Source organism: Eulemur rufifrons, chromosome 19, assembly GCF_041146395.1.
Source record: "Eulemur rufifrons isolate Redbay chromosome 19, OSU_ERuf_1, whole genome shotgun sequence".
Taxonomy (NCBI): domain Eukaryota; kingdom Metazoa; phylum Chordata; class Mammalia; order Primates; family Lemuridae; genus Eulemur; species Eulemur rufifrons.
Window position 1 is genome coordinate 104739944 of NC_091001.1, and position 19221 is coordinate 104759164.

Below are 19221 nucleotides of genomic sequence, written 5' to 3' on the forward strand. Positions count from 1 at the left end.
ACAGCTGCTGTGCAGAGAAATACTTTGGGGAGACAATGTGTAAAAGAGGTTTTCTGGGAAGTCTTTCGTTTATTCAACAAATATTAATAATATATATTTCGTGCTCTGTTCTGTGCCAGGCACTGTTATAAATTCTGGGGACATAGTAGGGATGTATAGAGCATCTGTATGTATATAAATAGAGCACTCTTCCCTGGCAGAACTTGCATTTTAATGAATGGAGACAGAGAATAAACATATTGTATAGTGTTTTAGATGATAACAAGTGTTATGGAAAAAAATAGAGCAGCTCTAGAGAGCTGGAGTTCAGGAAGGGTGGTTGCAAATTTAAAAATGAGTGGTCACGGTAGGCTTCAGAGAGCAGGTTACATGTGAGCAAAAACTTGAAGGAGATAAGTGAGGGGGGTTGGGAAGCCTTTTAAGCAGACATACAGCCCTTGCAGAGTCCCTGCAGTGGATGTGTGTTTGTAGAGTTGAGAAACAGCAAGGCCAGTGTGGCTGAAGATAGAGGGAAAAGCAGGAAATGAAGTGTGAGATTAACTGGTAGCAGCTGGTCTATGATGTAGGGCTTTGAGGTCATTAAGCTTTGAGAGAAAGGAGAGCCATTAGAGGATTCCTGGCAGAGACTTTTAATTGCATGACTGCCTCCTGCAACTTGATGGATATTATGCAATATAATTCCTTCAGGAAATCTTCAGTATTTGTGTTTCTCTTGAATGTGAGACAGTGCTAATACTTTGTCCATTGTATATTCATTCAGGTTCTCAACCTATTATTTCAACTTTATTGCCCCCACACCCTTTCTCAACTTCGGTTTTATTCTATTCAGCTTCCTGCTCTCTTCAACTATGTACTTCTTCTTCTGTCTTTGCTCACTCCATTTCCGCCTACTTGAAACGTTCTACTCAAACCTTCTCCACTGGATTCAAACTCTACCTATTGTTAAGGACCCAGGAAAGCACCGCTTCCCCCAGGAATTCCCTGCAGACCCTCTGGCCTTCATTGCCTTTTCTGTGCTCCTATAGCATCCCTCCTAAGGTACTTTTTCATTGTCTTGATCTCTTGCGTTGGTTAATTTTTTGGTTGTTTATTTAAAAACCATTGCTTTGAATACTCTGTTAGGCAAACAAGAGATAAATGAATAGCAGTATTTCTGGGGGCGGGGGCGGGGTGCTTTTGCCATTTGCTTTATAGAAGGTGACTGGATAAGAGACGTTGAGTAAGTTGGCTGATCTCACGCAGATTAGTTAATAAGGAGTGCACTGGGACTGAGCTCCAAGTCGTACCCAAGACAAGAAATCGTTATCGTCCTTCCTATTCATAAAAGGGTTAATTCAGCACTTCCTTTCCGCAGCCAGTTCACGCCACGCCCTTCCGCGCGAATCGAAAGCGGCTTCGGCTTGGGAAACTTGTCCAGTGCGAGATCTCGTAGTGGCTCTCCCTCACCTGCTCCAGTCCCGGGCAAACATGGCGGCCCCCGAGTCAGGGCCGGCTTTGAGTCCGGGCGCTGCAGAGGGCGAGGAGGAGACGATTCTCTATGATCTGTTGGTCAACACCGAGTGGCCCCCGGAGACAGAAGTGCAGGTGAACCAGGCCCCTCTCCGGCTTCAGCCAGCTTGGCGCGGGCGCTTTGTGGGCAGAGCCACGTAGCTGGAGCCACGTAGCGGAGGGGAGCTGGGTGGGCGGGGGAGCAGAGCTCGGCAGCTTGTGCGGTCGCCCTGGCAACGGCACCTTGAGCTAGCGGGGGTCTGGGGCTACCAAGGCGAGGGCGGTGGGTAGTCCTTGAGATTCCTCCAGGGCTCAGATTTAGGTTGTCGAGGAACTTTGTGCTCTCAGCCAGGTTCGTTTCTGCTCTGGTTGTCAGTTTCACTCTCTGTAGTTGGAGGGGAGGGCACAGAGCTGGACTGTAGGGTCCTTGTGTCTGGACTCTAACGTGATCCCTTCTCGCGCGCGGGCTGGCGAGGGCTGGTCTGGGCCGACCCTCAACCGCGGTGGCGGTGGGAGAATTTTGTAGGACGTTATGGTCTTTTCCATAGCTGGCATGCTGCCGGGGAGTGCGGGATCTAACCCCTTACCACTAGATGGGGCAGAATCGTGCCAGTCCTTGTGTATTTCAGTAAACAAGCATTTAATAAGTGTGTCCATCCGTCCCGGTGTCCCAGATATTGTGCTTGGTGCTGGGAATAGAGAGATGAATAAACTTTTGTGGAGCTTCCAGTCTAGGAGGGAGACAATCCAATAAACATACGCTATAGTAGCGGTGTGAGCAAAACATGATACTTTTTTGTGAAGAGTAAGGAGCTACTGACCAGGGTTGGGGTCTCTGTTAGACAAGGGGTTATAAGGCTTGATAACATATGAACTGGACCTTGGGTTTATCAGTTGTTTCGTAGGGAGGGCCTCCTAGGCCTAGGGTGAAGAGAAGGAACCACGGATCCACGCCTATTCATCAAATATTGCCCGCCTAACGTGCCAGTTACTGTTTGAGACTCAGAGGAAGCAGCAAGATGAAAAAGACCTTTATTAAAGATTATGGAGTCCAGCCCATATGAATTCTCTTTTATGTCTTTTCTGAATGTTTCTTTACTGGAGAAACTACACATTTTTAAGCTCATTTTCCTATAAAGTTTGTATATTTTTCTTTATAACCTCCTTCCCACTGCAGTTTCTGGGTGTCTTGAATAATGCGTTTTTGTAGATGGACAGAGATCTGCATATATCATTGTTTGTCAAGTATTTACTTAGTTTTTCTTTCTCTTGAGCATGGTGAATATTTTGAAGGGTATGTAGCTAGGAGAAAGCTGTTGCTGCCATATAAGGATGAGTTTCCATTCCTTAATATTCATTGTTAATTGCAATAATGTTTCAGTATGCTTAACATAAATTGATTTAAAAAAGATAAGCACAGCATCAACTTACATTGAAATCTCAAGGCACTTTGTTTTTTTTGGGGGGGGCACTGTTCTATTGATTTCTACATGGTATTGATTTCAACTGTTGAACTATAAGCTCTTGGAGGGCAGCTACATTTTATTCATCTTTATATCCCTCTCCAGGGCCAAATTATGTCTTGAATGAATTGGACATCAATTCACGTTTGTTGAGTGAAATAACTTTTCTGTATTTTTAAGTAGTATCTGTCTGCACTTTTCTTGACAGCACTTTAGTACATTTTTTGTAGTGCCTAGTGTTGTTTAACTTACCCATAGCGAGCGCCCAGTCTGTACTTACGGAATGGAATTATTTAGCATAGCAATTTTCTGTATGTTTTGTTAGTAGCATTGTCTCTGTGGATATACAACAGATACTCAGTGAATTTGCTGTGAGAGATGAGTTTATTAATCTCTATGACCAGTTTTCTTGTGAGCAAAACTTGTTTTAGGTTCTACCAGTATGGTCTTTGCCCTTGACTCCTCTTGTCTTTGGGTTGGTGTTTCGATTTGGAAACAGTTTTCAGCCTCAATCCTTGTCCTCTCCTGCAAGGTTCATCCTGACATGTGCCTATACCTCTGCCATGCTCACATTTTCTCACATCACCCCAGTCCTGAGTCGACTTTTTTTTTTTCAATCTATAAGTAGTTTTAAATTACTGAAACCTTGTACCCATAAAAAAGAATAAGTTTACATATTGTATAAGTAGTAATAGAACATTCTCAAATGTAAGGTTTTTTGTTTTCAATTGTAGCCTAGAGGCAACCGAAAACATGGTGCATCCTTTATCATCACAAAAGCAATTCGAGGTAAACATAGCTTATTTATTTTTCTACACATAATGCTATAGTTAACAGTTAAAATGGATTCTTTAGACCTGCAGTCCCCAACCCCTGGGGCTGCAGACTGGTACCAGTCCATGGCCTGTTAGGAACCAGGCTGCACAAGCAGGAGGTGAGCAGTGGGTGAGTAAACAAAACTTCATATGTATTTACAGCTGCTCCCCATCGCTCGCATCACTGCGTAAACTCTGCCTCCTGTCAGATCAGGAGCGGGGGCATTAGATTGTCATAGGAGCGTGAACCGTACTGTAAACTGCACATGCGAGGGATCTAGGTTGTGCGTTCCTTATGAGACTCTAATGCCTGGTGATCTGAGGTGGTGATGCTAGTGCTGGAGAGTGGCTGCAAATACAGATTATCTTAGCAGAGAAGTTTGTGCAATAAATGTAATACACTTGAATCATTCCAGAACCATCCTCCCACCCCCGCCCTGCCTGTGGAAAAATTGTCTTCCAAGGCACCAGTCCCTGGTACCAAAAAGGTTGGGGACCGCTGCTTTAGGCTAATGATGTAGAACCTGATGAAAGTGAGTAGCATACATGTTGTCTGAGTTTAATTTTATATATATTTATATATATATACACACACACATACACACGTGCACACATATGTGTGTGTACGTATGTATGTTTTTGATGCAACTTAGAGCTAAACTGTAGCCTGGGTTTAACCATTATAGATATGTTCCAGAAGGACACATCCTTCTAGAGATCAAAGCCAGAATGAGTCTCAGAGAGTCTATGGATGTTAAAGGTGAAAACACAATGAGAGACCATTTTAAGTGGTTTACACGATGTTTCAGATGTATCTGGTCAGAGATATTTGTACTACAAATTTGATTAACCAGGGTATTCATTAACTTCTGACAAATTTTACATATGAACTAACGAGAGTTTGAGACAGTATTGGGCACTAGGCTTGCTGAGCTGGTGCCATGAGAGCTTTATTATATTAATTTATGGAATCTTTTTACCATACTATCAAGGTAGATGCTGTTACTCTTATGTTTTTAGGTGAAGAAACTTACCCAAAGTCATTCATTTGGAATTTGACTACATGTCTTTCTGACTCCAAATTCCATCCTTGTTATACCAGTGAATTTTAGTTGTTTATAAAGAGAAGATTTGGTTTCATAGAAGTTGAGTACTTGGCCGGGCGCGGTGGCTCACGCCTGTAATCCTAGCACTCTGGGAGGCCGAGGCGGGTGGATCCCTCAAGGTCAGGAGTTCGAGACCAGCCTGAGCAAGAGTGAGACCCTGTCTCTACTAAAAATAGAAAGAAATTATATGGACAACTAAAATATATATATACCAAAAATTAGCCGGGCATGGTGGCGCATGCCTGTAGTCCCAGCTACTCAGGAGGCTGAGGCAGTAGGATCGCTTAAGTCCAGGAGTTTGAGGTTGCTGTGAGCTAAACTGACGCCACGGCACTCACTCTAGCCCAGGCAACAAAGCGAGACTCTGTCTCAAAAAAAAAAAAAAAAAAAAGAAGTTGAGTACTAGAAATTAACTGTAATTTTTATCTTGTGATACCAGATATCATGGACTTCCCCATTTTAGGTATTATTATTTTTTAAATCTTTCCTGAAAAATGTAAAATGGTATCTTGTATTAATTTTTATATACTCCTTTGGTTTTAAAGGGTAATTACTATGACTTCTGGTCCATGGTTTCATTAAAGTTTTTTAGATTAAATTTAACATCTTAAGCCACTTTTATTTTTTCTACAGTTAGGAAATACTTCAAACTTTTGAATAACACACAAACTTGGAATTTAATATAAACTTTGTAAAAATTATAGTATATATTAAGTTATATTTATTTGCTCATTTTAAGAGTTGTGCTCTCCATGTTTTGTTTTGTAATAATTCAATCTGCAGTATATTTTAGATTTCTTGCCTGTAAATCTAATTTGAATATGATTCTTGAACAACTGATTTATGTTTGGCTTTGCTGTTTGTTTTTATTACAGATCATTTATTATTTTTACGCCAATATATCTGGTACAGGTGAGTCTTCAGTTCTTCAGAGAAATAGTATGACTATCAAATGCAAATGATATTACTGTATTTATGATTTACGTGTTTATAACTGAATTCCAGATCATGGTAAAGATGCTGACATTCAAGTGAACTCAGTTTATAAAGGAGACATTTCAAACATTTTGGCATAATCAGACAAGATATCCCAGTAGATTTAGGGTAATTTTTAGTTACCTTAGTTATTATTAAGAATATCTCATGATGACTTCTGCTTCCTCTGATGAGTGTTCTCAGGCTTATATTGAATGTCCACATACTGCATGTGAGGGCTACATGTCTTTTAAAAAGCATTTTGTTCTTATTTTACGTCAGCTCTCGTGGTCATCATTCAGTTGCTGTGCATCAGAGAAGGTCTTCAGGTTTCAGTTCTTGTGTACTTTTTAATTTCTTGACTGTTAAGTATATTTTGATGCATGGTGCTAATTTTCAGCTTTAAAAGGAGCAAGAAAATAATTATTCTGACAAAGGCTATAATTCTGCTTTTAGATACATGTTCAGTGATTGTTTTATAGAATTGTTTACTACAGATTGCCTTTTCTTTGAGAACATCTAATCCATAAAGCTCCAGAGATAATACAGTTCTATAAATGAGACCTTTGGCTCTTCTCTAGGGCTTGCTTTACTGTTTTTCTGCTTTTACTCTATGTGTGTGTGTATATGTGTATGCATGTATGTATATACATATTTACATGTTTTTATTTAATTTTGTCTTGTTTTTAAGGGGTGCGTGGGGTACGATAGGACAGAGAGATGAGCAAAGAGTGGGTGGGAGAAGGGGAAAAGAGTATGAGATAGGCTGTTGTTCCTGAGCTCACTAGGCTACTGCTTGCTAGTTCTGAATACCCTTGGATAGAGTGGTCAGAAAATATTTCTGTTCAGGTTGCTGCTTGATAGTTCTTTTTGTTATCTGTTGGGAAGGAGAACTCAAAAAGAGTTAACTCTGATACAAGCCTTATGTTATGTGTGAGCACCTTAACATCAGGCATCAGTAGGTATCAATACAGGTGTGTTCCTAAAAACCTTCCTGGTAGAGTTGACTCTTCACCATACATATAAGAGTCTTTAGATATACTAACATTACAAAGCTTTTGCAAATTATCTCAGTTTTCTTTTCATTAAAATTTTCATTAACAAGTTCCATGAAACCCTTGGTGTAAGTAAGCTCAGTCTGCTCTGTTACTGGTATGATAGATATCTTTTTCCTGGAAAGTACATAACATTTATACCTTTGAACGCACCACTGTGTTTTTCTGGAAATAGAGAAATTTTTATGGTCAAAATTCAGATATCAAATTAGTCACTTTCCATTTTGAGTGCACTAACATTCAAATTTTATATTCTAATGGGAGAAAAATCCCCATCTCTCCCTATAGATAGTAAATGCTATTTATAATATTTATGTGGTTTTCATGATGAGATTTTAAGCTAGCTGATGTATTGTGATTTCAGACCTGCACCTTTTTTGCTCCCTGATGGACTGGTTCGCTTGGTTAATAAACAGATAAACTGGCGTTTGGTACTTGCAAGGTATGGATGTATAAAATTCATATAATGCTTTTTCTATCTGGATTAGCTTTTAAAATTTCATCACTGACATTTGGGGTCCTTATGGTTTTCACTCTTGGTTTTTATTATATGTAAATTCCCTATGTCACATATGATGAGTATTGTTTAAACATGTTAATTCATGCTTTATTGAATCATTTGTATCTATATACTCATCTAATTGTAAGGTCAAAGATGAATAATTAATGCCTGTGAAAAAATTTAAAAATTATTTTAACTTGTTCAAATAATTCTGTGTTGAGGATTGCTGTAAATACTCATAATAGTTTTTTTCCCCCTCTTTCTCCTCCATGAAAGCAATGGAAAGCTTTTGGCTGCTGTTCAAGATCAGTGTGTGGAAATCAGGTAATTGTTAATATTATTCACATTTAAGATTTCCTTTGAGAAAAATTTTACTTGATAAATGGTAACTAAAATTTTTAAAGAGAGTATATTTAAGAGGATTTTACTATTAACTCATGTAATTTTGTGAAGTGTCAGACATTAACTTATGCCAGTTAAAGAATGTGGGATGCTTTCTCAGAGTAGTGTATTCATCTTTCTACTTCCTCACATCACTCTGTTGTCTCCTGAGAAGTTTTACTTTCTTAATAAATGAGGCCTATCTTCCAGAACCCTGGAAATCACTCTTACTTGACTAGTTACTCCGAAGTCAGGTAAACAGATGCTCAGGAAGGTGTAAAAAGGAATAAGGACAGCTCTGTTCTGTTGGCACAAAGCTGTAGATTGAATACCAGTGTGCAAAAGACCAAGGTTACATATTACTTGAGATCAGCAATATTATCTGTCCTCTGGAGACATTTAGTGGTATTACATATACATCTAAAAGACTTCTCAAGCTGGGCTTTTCAGATATTTTATTTTATTTTATTTATTTTTATTTATTTTTTATTTATTCTTTTTTATTTCATCTTACTGTTATGGGGGATACAGAATTGCAGGTTACATACGTTGCCCATGTACCGCCTTTCCCCCCAAGTCAGCAGATATTTTATTTTTAAATGATATATCAATTATGAAAGAAATAACAACAACAACTAACTCAGAAAAACTAGTTCATTCTTAGGGAAATTTTTAACAGCAGGCTAAATGCATGGCATCTCTAAAATTGGGGGTTACTCCTTTTTCCAGGCAAGGTTCAAGAAAAAGCAAAAAGAGGCAGCAATTTCAGGATGCCTAGATACCATTCAAAAGGTTTTTCTGCTGCTTCAGTTTTTTTTTTGTTTGTTTGTTTGTTTTCTTGGAGACAGGGTCTTGCTTCATTGCCCAGATTTGAGTGCAGTGGCACAATCACACCTTACCGCAACTTCCAACTCCTGGGCTCAAACAATCCTCCTAGCTTAGCCTCCTGAGTTAGCTGGGACAATAGGTGCGAGCCACCAGGCCCTGCTAGTTTTTTATTTTAAAATTTTTTGTAGAGATGAGGTGTCGCTATGTTGCCCAGGCTGGTCTTGAACTTTTGGCCTCAAGCGATCCTCCTGCCTCAGCCTCCCAAAGTACCAAGATTACAGGCATGAGCCATCACTCCTGGCCTGCTTCATTATTCTTAACTAAAAATAGTATTAATGACCATTCAGTTGTTATTATATCATACTGGTTTTGGCTTTCTTTTTGTTGTATTTCTTTTTCCATTTATCCAAGCATAACTGGACCCCTCAACATTTTGGAGAATAGACAGAAGGTTTGCTCTCATCTGAACATTGACGTCAGTTGGCAAGGCTTTCTGACTCTTTAAAACCATTAGGGTAAAAATGGTGAGCAGTGATGGCAGCCTTTAAAAATAAATGACTTAATTTGATATGCCTTTAGTAGGCAGGTCTCTCTGTTTTTCAACAGCATCATTAAGCATCAGGTTGTCCCAGTGTTTGAATTTACATTGTTGATAGGAATTGGGCTTGCACTTCCTATTCCACTTGTTGCAGTAATGTGAAATGTATCTTTTTGTGAAATGTGCTCATGATGTGACTGACTTACAAACACAGTTAATAGGTAAAATATATTTCTATCTTCTTCCTGTGAAAGGAGAACATTGATCAAGTGATTTTAGGTGTTAATGTCAGGATGTGCATGTGGGGTCAGGGCAGATATTTAGGCCTGTGAAGGAGAGTTTGACCAAAGGTTTCATGGAACTTATTCACGAAAATTTTAATGAAAAGAATACAGAGATAATTTGCAAAAGCTTTATAATGTTAGTGTATCTAAAGATTCTCATATGTATGGTGAAGAGTCTACTCTACTAGAAAGCCTTTCAGGAACACACATGTATTGACCCTCACCCCCATTGGTTAGGTGTCAATCTTTTATGCTCTTGTAATAACACATTTCTCTATTATTATACTTAGTGATAAGAAGATAATGCTAACCCTGTCAGGCACTGTGCTTTACATGTATTAACTCATTTAATCCTGGCCGAAGCCCTGTAAGGTAGTAAGTATTGCTGTTTTAAAACCCCATTTTAGAAATGAAGAAGCAGGCACAGTATGGTTAAATAATTTGCTGAAGAATTTGAAATCAACTATTCTAGCTTCAGTTCTTGCTCTTAACCATAAAGCTATACTACTTTTCAATCATATTGTGCTTAGTCATGTATGCTTGTGTGTTTCCCCCATTATATTTAGGGCCACTGCTTTGTACAACTCCAGCATGTGCCATTTACCAAAAACTCAGTGTGAATGGCATCTGGAATTTGCAGCTCTCATTATATCGTGTGCTCATTGGAGGCAAGCACTGTTGCCAGTGTGTCATATTTCCTTGAATGTGATAGGATTTAAAAGTTTACGCTTGATGAATAACCGGGGTGTTTGTGCAAGTGGGTTAGGGGAAACATGCTGGGAGGGCATTACAGGGCATAACCCGCTGCATTGCTCAGAGTTGGCACTCACTTGGTTTTGTTGAATGAGTATAGGCACTCACACTAACTTTGGAGTAACCTAAAAGGAAGTGTCTTTGAGCAAAGATGTGGAATGATCAGCAAAGAAAAAGGGCAGGGCAGATCCCAGAAGTAAACCCTGTGAACAGGGGCTGTCTCTGAATTTTAAGAGACTTATTTTCTCTACTTCATGCTTGTCTTTTCTACCACAGTGGAAGAACACATGCAGGGCAAGATTGAATCCAATAGTAAGGGTAGTTGGTACCCAGTAGATATTCAGTAAGTATTTGTTGGTTGGATTAGAATATGCAAGATAATTCTAGTGTCTCAGGTCGTTATTGGATATTGGGAAGCACTTAGGAAGTAGTTTTTGAGAAAACAAAAATGAAAAGTTGAAGCACAGTTTAATTTTTGAGAGATCACTCGGCCTTTTGCAAGATAGTACTAGGGTTGCTGTTCCCCAGTTTTGTTTTTGTAGTGAGTGGTAAAAGGCTCTAATCACTTGCTCTAATATGACATACTTAACCTGTTTGTGTGGGCTGCCCATGGGTAAAAAATTGACTTGTGAATTGCTTCTTTAATTTGTAATTTGGTAGCAGTTACAGATTATAAGTGGTTAATATGTGTTTCCTTCTTTTCTAAATAGTGAAGTAATGATTTCTTATGATTAAGAGCTGTTATAATTATGGGAACTAATTAGAAGCTATCATAGAACACTGCAAAAAGCATTAAAATAAGATTCTTACAAAAAGGCATATAAGTTTCTCCACCCTCAAAGTTTGCTTAACTATTTTAAGTGAATAAGTTTTATGAAGTTTTGACAAAACCAAATTTGTTTCTTTCTCTCTTCTTCCCTGGCAAAAATAGCAATTATTATTTAGTGATTATATTAAGGATGAAAGTAATGAACATTTACAGAAGTCTAGTTCATGCTAATTTATACATGTCTCATTTATTCCTTTCACCAAACTCTGCAGGGTTGCTATTATCCCATTTTTTTTTTTGAAAAGAAATATATGTTAAATATTTTGTCTAGGTTACACAGATAGAGGTGGATTCAGGTCAGCTTCACTTTAAAGACTCTGTTTTTTCTGGCTGTATTTTACGTGGAGGTCAAACTGTCCAATTTCTTGAGGAAATTTATTTTCGTGGTTATAATTGGCTTTAGTTGTAATACAACAGTATTCTTAAATTTATTTTATTTTATTTTTTGTTCTTTTTTTTTTGTTATTTCAGAATATTACGGGGGTACAAATGTTTAGGTTACATATATTGCCTTTGCCCCTCCCGAGTCAGAGCTACAAGTGTGTCCATACCTCAGATGGTGCACACTGCACTGATTAGGTGTGAATGTACCCATCCCCTCCTTCCCCCTCCCACCTGCCCGAATAGTATTTTTTTAAATGGCTAAAAATATTGAAGTCTTTAAAATTTGTTTTTAAAGTAATGTTTAGTCATTTTAGAAATATTAGAAAATGCAGTTAAGTGCAAAGAAGGAATTACAATTACCTATAATTCCACTCTTCAGAATAGTCTACTGCTAACATTTTGGTATATTTTCTTTGAAACTTTTCTATCTGTATACGTGTGTTTGTAGAATATATTTATATATATTTACGGGAATAGTATTATATATTCTGTTTGATACTATTTTTTCTGGATAACTTTTGAACATTAATATATTGTAAACATCTTTCTGTGTCACATATACAGTTGACCTTTGAACAACACGAGGATTATTCAAGAGGGTGCCAACTCTCCACACAGTTGAAAATCTGGGTATAACTTTGGACTCCCTTAAAACTTAACTACTAATAGCCTACAGTTGACCAGAAGCCTTACTGATAGCATAAATAGTCGATTAATACATATTTTGTATGTTACATATATTATTTATTATATTCTTACAGTAAATTAAGGTACGGTAAAGAAAATATTATTAAGAAAATCACAAGGAAGAGAAAATATACTTACTATTCATTAAGTGGAAGTGAATCATCATAAAGGTCTTCATCCTTGTCATCTTCACGTTGGGTAGGCTGATGAGAGGAAGAGTGGGGATTGGGCTTACTGTCTCAGGGGTGACAGAAGTGGAAGAAACTCCGCATATACGTGGACCCATGCAGTTCAAACCTGTGTTGTTCAAAGGTCAACTGTAATAATTGCATATTTCATTGAGTGTACACAGCAAAATTTAATTAATCTCCTTATACTGACTGTATTTTTCTCTTTCCTAAATTATACTGTATTAATTTCCTTGATATCTATGTTTGTCTCTACTCATTTACTGGGGATAATTTTATAGAAGTGGAATTGCTAGGTCAAATGCTATGGACATTAAAGTTTTGGATAATTGTTATTAAATAATTTCCTAGAGGATTTACCAGTTTTCATTTTTCAACATTTTATAGTAATTATACTAATTTAGTATGTATTTCAAGATCACAGATTTAAATAGTTCACGGATTTAAATATGGTGACCTATTAAGGCTGTTTGACTTATTAAAATAAGACTTTTTTTCCTTATGTGACCAAACTGTGTAATATGGTATAAACCAGTGGTTCTTAACTAGAAACAATCTGTGGAGTTTTAAAGCATATTTTTGCTTGGGCCCCATCCCAGATTTACTGAATCAGAACCTTTGGAGATGGGGGCTAGGTATCTCTATTGTATTAAAAGTTAGTGTTGAACTCACTTATGCTGTATCACTGTATTCCTGATGTAGCTCCATTTCTGATGCAATAAGAAGATTGGAAGAAAATATTTTCACTGATAAAAGGGTCTTATTTGAGGTACAAAACCATCTCTGAGAGAAAGGATAATTTAGTGTTATATATAGGAGCTGTCCAGTCCATAGTATCTGTGGTGCTTTATAGTCCTACACAGTAGTATTGTTATGATAAAACTATTGTCTTGATTTTGCACATATTTTGTAGGTCTGCAAAAGATGATTTTACATCTATTATTGGGAAATGTCAAGGTAAGAGTTTCCAAAATATTTAGAAAATGAAAATTTCAAATCTGCAATGGTTTATAGTGTTTCTTAAAAGAATAGATAATAAATATTTATTAACAAGGATTACTATGACTATTTGTCAACATAATTTTTAAAATCTTACTGATTTTTCTTATTGCCTTAAATGTTTTGCTTTAAGATGTGCATTTTGGAGATACTTGAAATTGAAACTGTTTTAAAATTATCTCAGCCAGTTTTGAGATAAAGTATTTGTAAGTATCTACATATGGGTCCTTCATTTTAGATTCAATGCAGAAAGAAATATTTAGGTATAAGTCAAGAGTTGGTCAGACACAGACTAGTAAAAAAGTCAGGGATTTAATCATTCTTGAATATATTCAGCAGAAATTCACTGAGTGCAATATATGTGTAGAACTGTTTTGCTGGGTATTTGTGGTATGATTGTGAGCAAAAGACATATTCTTTACCTCATGAAGCATATAGACACTCAAATATATAATTACAAACTTTGACAAATCTAATGAAGGAAAAATACAGACCCCAGTGAAAGGTGGTTTTTTTTTTTTTTTGTTTGTTTGTTTTTGTTTTTTCCTGCCCAATTCTGGCAGCAGTGAGAGTCTTTAATCAGGGGTGTGAGATGAGATTGCTGAGAAAAAGTGACTTTTGGAAAGCAACCTAAGAATGAGTAGAAGTTAGAAGACAGCGGGAGTATTTCAGTCTGCAGGAGCAGTGTATGAAAAGGCAGAGGGAACCTTATGGGAGGGAAATAATCGAGGGTGATATTAGGTAAATGTATCTATTACCTATATTTTATTTATAGGACTTGCTGTTCCATCTGTCTGACCTTGTGTTAGTTTAACAGTGTAGTAGTTGTAGGAATTATAATGATGGTAATCATGGTCATTGAGATGATGACAAACATTTATAGTGTTCTTTGTGCCAGGGACTATATTTAGTGCTTTATATGCATTTTCTCATTTAATTAAAAGAAAGTAGTATACATATTTTATCTTAAAACAGATTAGTGGATAAGGTAGTAATAGAGTTCTTATGGAGTTTTCTTTACACATAGCATCTATTATAACTGAATAGCAAATGTAGAACTTGTTACATATTTATATAAACATCTTCCCTTTTAAAGTCTGCTCCTTCTGCCCTATTCCCTGGATGCTCACTAGTGCTACTTACTATTTGTAGGTCACTCAAGCCAGAAATCTAGAATTTTTTTTTTCTTCTTTCCCTTCTTCCTTTTTTGGACAAATATTTATTAAGCAGCCACTATGTTCCAGGCCCTGTTGTAGGCACTATGTATACAGTGAGGACAAGATAGAGGCTACCTACATATAAGAGTTCACAGTCCATCAGGGAAGAGGGAGATAACAAATGATTCATTGTAATTGTACTAAGTGACATGGTGGAGAAGAGTCACCTTTAACTTGTCTTTACCAAGTCCTGGGAGTCTGTTTAAATGGCTCTTGTATCCTACTTGTGCACTTCAACCACCACAGCCCCAGTTCAGGCCCTTAACATTTTTTGCTTGGTTTCTTGCAACCATCTGCTGACAGGGTTTTCTTCTACAGGCTCATCTCTAATCCATACTTTATACTTCTTGCCAAATTGAAAGAATTCTATCACGTTACCCTTCACATTTGGCTCCACCGCTTTCTAGATATGTAACCTTGGCAAGTTATTTTACCTCTCTAAGCCTCAATTTCATTATCTGTAATTTGGCCATAATTTTATAGATTGAGTGTGGGAAAATTCTATGAGCTAATGTATATAACACCATTAGCATAATGTTTGATACATCATGAGTATGTAGGAGATGTTAGGTATTATTGTCGTTATTATTGTGCTGTTACTATGATTCTGCCCAAAATGTTTCAATTGTTTCCTGTTGAGTGTAGAATACAGTTCATATTTTCTAACTTAGGATAAAAACACTTTTCACAATCAGCCTGTCTATCCTTGTGAGAGTCTCCTACCATATGTCCTATGTTCTGGTACAAAAAAATGTGCAGTTTTCCAACCCCATTGTGCTTTTCATGCCTTGGTACAGATAGTTCCTTTTGCCTGGAAGCTCCCACCTTTATATTGAATTAATTATTACATTGAATTGAATATTTTAGCTCAAGCATCAGCTCTTCTTCCTGCCCTCTTCCCCACCATTTGGCCATCTTCATGTTTCCCTACTGCTTGTTTGTGTTTATATCACAACATTTACCCTAGTCTGCTTTCCTCTTTTAATTGTTGACTTGCTTGTCTGATTCTCAGATTGTAAATTCTTTAAAGGCAGAGCTCCTGTCTTACTCAGCTTTTACAAAAAAATTTCTAGTGCCTTGCATAGTGTCTGACATACAGTAGGTGTGCAATTTTTGACCTTATCAAGTGGATAATAACACTTAGGAGTTAGTTAAATGATTTTATGAATGTATGTATGAGCAAAGTATGTTTTCCTATTTCCTCTTGGCTAATTTTAGAAATTCATGAAAGTGTATATATATTTATTATTTATAATATTTATATTATATATTCATGGATAATTGTCATGGTATTTATACTTTGTGTTCCTTATGTACACGCATGTATGTACATAGCATGAATAGAATAATAAGAGTAGATGAAAAGCCCTGTTTGTGTATATCCTTTTGAGAATAATAGAAGGGGACGTACTGTTTAAATCTGAATGTCTAAAGCTTGGGGCTCTAGTGCTTTTTGAATATGCCTTCTGTAGTTTTCTCTCCAGTATGAGTAGACCAGGCCTGGTTTACATAATGTGTAAGGGTCAAAAGGTTCCCAGAAGAATAATCTGGGGGTACTCCTTTGCCTTTTCCCCAGTGCAGCCCTTTCATTGAGTGAGAGTCTGGGGCACTTGAGCTAAGCTTCTGAGGAGCATGCTCCGAGTGTTGCAGTGATTCAGACATACAGGGTCGTTTTGAGCTTTGGCATTAAACACCTGCTCTTAGCCAGTAAATAAACGGAGAAATCTACAAATTAACGTGAAAATGGGAAGCTTTACCCTTCTGTATTTCATACAAATTATAATATTTGTCAGAGTTTTTAGTGTGTACAGTTAATGTGGCAGCAAGGGTGAGATAATAATGCTTTGAGAACTAATGTTTTATTTTGTTGGCTTCTGAATGTGTGAATTTATGACCTTAATGCTGCATTAATGGCTTCTTTCCATTTCGTATAATGTAAGATAATGATCATTTGCTTATTATCTGACTCATCTTTATGGGAATAATTCCCATATGCCCAATGATATTTCATGTGTGTGTTTGGAAAAAAGGAGCCAGATTGTTGTTAATGCATTTTTGAAGCTACATATTGCAGTCTGCAAACTGAGATGGGAGCTATTTGGTTCCACCTTGATATTTTTCAGTTACTGTTTTATAAAAGATATGCCATTTAAGAGTGTTTTAAATGTGGATTGCAACTTGTTTTGGCTCTGTTTACTAAGCCATAAATAGTAATTCAGTCTTGTCTTTCTATCTTGAATAGTGACCTAAAAATAGCACATGGAATTAGACCTTTTAGAGCTGTACTATGTTAATCAAGAGATTTTTCTCATATTTTTTATTTTGAAATACCATAAGCTTGAGTTTCTTAATTGTAAGCAGACTATTTGAGACACCCAGACTTTGAAATGAGACATTTTGTTCTAGAAATATGATTCGGGATCCTTAGATTATGTGATAACTATTTTTCTGTTTTTGTATTTTTAGAGAAAATAATTTTTTTTTTTTACTGAAAACTAATATGCATTCTTAGTAGGAACTTTAGAGACTAAACATTAGCAAAATGTAGAAAATAAAAATAAGTACTATTAACATTTTATTATCTATTCTTTCAGACATTCTTCTGTAAGTACCTATTGCTATAGATACGTTCTATGAAAGTAAAATTTTTATAATCTGATTTCTTCACTTAAAAATGTCATTAACAAAAAAAAGATAGATTGTTAATCCTTTTTTAGGTTGAAGTTTCAGAAGGACTTTCCAAAGTATCTTTTTTGATCTTTCCTACTGGGTAGCATCCTAGGTGTCAGGATGTAGTTCTCCCAGCTATCGAAATAAGATGCCTATAAACTTGATATCTGAGCAGCAAGCAACTCAGTATTGTACTTGATTCCACCAGCGAGACAAAACCATCATCATGCGTTTGTGTAGATAATTGTGTATCATTTGGGTAGCAGATTATTGCATCTATGTTCATGAGGGACATTGGTATCTAGATTGTTTTCCTGTGATGTCTTTCTGGTTTGGTATTGGAGTAGTGTTGGTCTCCAAATTTGAGTTGGCAAGTATTCCCGCCTTTTTTATTTTCTGAAAGAGTTTGTGTAGAATTGGAATTATTTCCTCCTTCAACATTTGATAGAATCCACCAGTGAAGCTTGGAGTTTTTTTTTGTAAGTAGGTTTAAATTCCTAATTAAAGTTTTAAAGTAGATATGTAAAGGTTTTTAAATTTTCAGTTTCTTCTTATTTCAGTGTTTTATGGAATTATTCTGTAAGTTGTAAATCCTACTGGCTTAAAGTTGTTTATGGTATTTTCTATTACCATTTAACGGTCTATAGGGTCTGTACTGATGCCCCCTCTATTGTTATTGATATTTGTAATTTGTGTTCTCTTTTCTCTTGAGCAGTCAGGCCAGAATTTTATCAATTTAATAAATTCTTCAATGAAAATCTTTGAGTTTTATTGATTTTGGTTTTTTTTTGGTCTGTTTTCCTTGATTTTTGCCTTTATCTTTATTATTTCCTTTCTTCTGCTTACTAGATTTAATTTGCTCTCATTTTTCTAAATGGAAGAGGGAAATCTACATTGTTGACTTTAACCTTTTTTCTTTTCATATGCAAGCATTTAAGCTTATTCTAATAGAAACATCTTTTTGTTATTTATATCTAATTCTGTTGTGGTCGGAGAATATATACAGCATGATTTTAATCTTTTTCATTTAGGATTGATTTATGGCCTAGCATACGTTCTATTTTCATGAATGTTCCATATGCATTTAAAACAATTTGGTTCTTGGGAATGGTACAGTTATTGGATATAGTGTTTTATTATTGTCAAATTAGATTGAGTTGGGTGATGGATCTGTTCAAATTTTTATATACTTACTGATTTTCATGCTAATTGTTCTATCAATTAGTGAGAGAGAAGGGTTGAAATTTCTAAGTATAATTGTGTATTTATTTGGTTATTTTATCCTTTAGTTCTGTCAGTCTTATGTATTTAGGTGCTCTAGTTTTTAGGGGAATACACATAGAGGATTGTTTTGTTTTGTTGTTGAAATGGCTCCTTTATCATGATGAAATGTACCTTTTTATCTCCAGTAATACTCCTTGTCCTGGAGTCTATTTTGTCTAATATTAATATAGCCAGCCTAGCTTTGTTATGATTAGCATTTGCATGGCATATCTTTTTCTTGTCTTTTACGTTTAGCCTGTGTATTTGTATTTAATATACATCTCTGGTAGAAGCATATAATTGGGTCTGATTTTTTTTCTCAGTCTGACAATTTCTGTCATTTAGTTGGGCTGTTTAGAACATTTACATTTAATACAATTATTGATCTGGTTACGTTCATAATAATTCTGTTTTCTTGCTATTTGCTTTCTTATTTTTTCTCATCTCGTCTCTGTTTAATTTTTCTGCCTTCTTTTAGTTTAATTGAACATTTTTATTATTGCATTTTATCTCCGCTGTCAGCTTGGTAGCTGTACCTATTTGCTTTATGTTTTAGCATTTGCTCTAGGGTTTACAATATGAATTTTAAAATTACTGTCTTAAACAGTAATTCCTCTATGCTGATTTTGAAGCTCTTTTTCTGACTCACTCACTTCTCTCTGGAATGCTTCCTTGTAAATTCTGGTCAGCTTAGAAGCTCCAAACTTCAATCTTTATCTCTTCACTTCAGTGAGACTACCATGATTTGTTTGAGAAAGCAAAGGTGATCTTGTGGTACAGCTCATTTGTTTCTCTT

At 36.3% G+C, this 19221-nt stretch overlaps 1 protein-coding gene across 3 annotated transcripts in view; it reads left to right on the plus strand.

The window, feature by feature from the left end:
* Positions 1-1440: 1440 nt before the first annotated feature.
* NBAS (NBAS subunit of NRZ tethering complex) overlaps positions 1441-19221 on the plus strand; it is a 325219-nt gene continuing 307438 nt past the window's right edge. For 2 of the 3 annotated variants that reach the window (XR_011236168.1, XM_069494000.1), the window contains exons 1-6: positions 1441-1584; positions 3686-3740; positions 5748-5784; positions 7267-7344; positions 7681-7728; positions 13190-13233. Coding sequence is in view for 2 of the 3 variants with exons in the window: in XM_069494000.1 (XP_069350101.1) it covers positions 1468-1584; positions 3686-3740; positions 5748-5784; positions 7267-7344; positions 7681-7728; positions 13190-13233 (379 nt within the window). In the remaining variant the exon portion in view is untranslated. The remainder of the gene's footprint in view (positions 1585-3685; positions 3741-5747; positions 5785-7266; positions 7345-7680; positions 7729-13189; positions 13234-19221) is intronic. The other variant, XM_069493999.1, reaches the window with a different exon arrangement.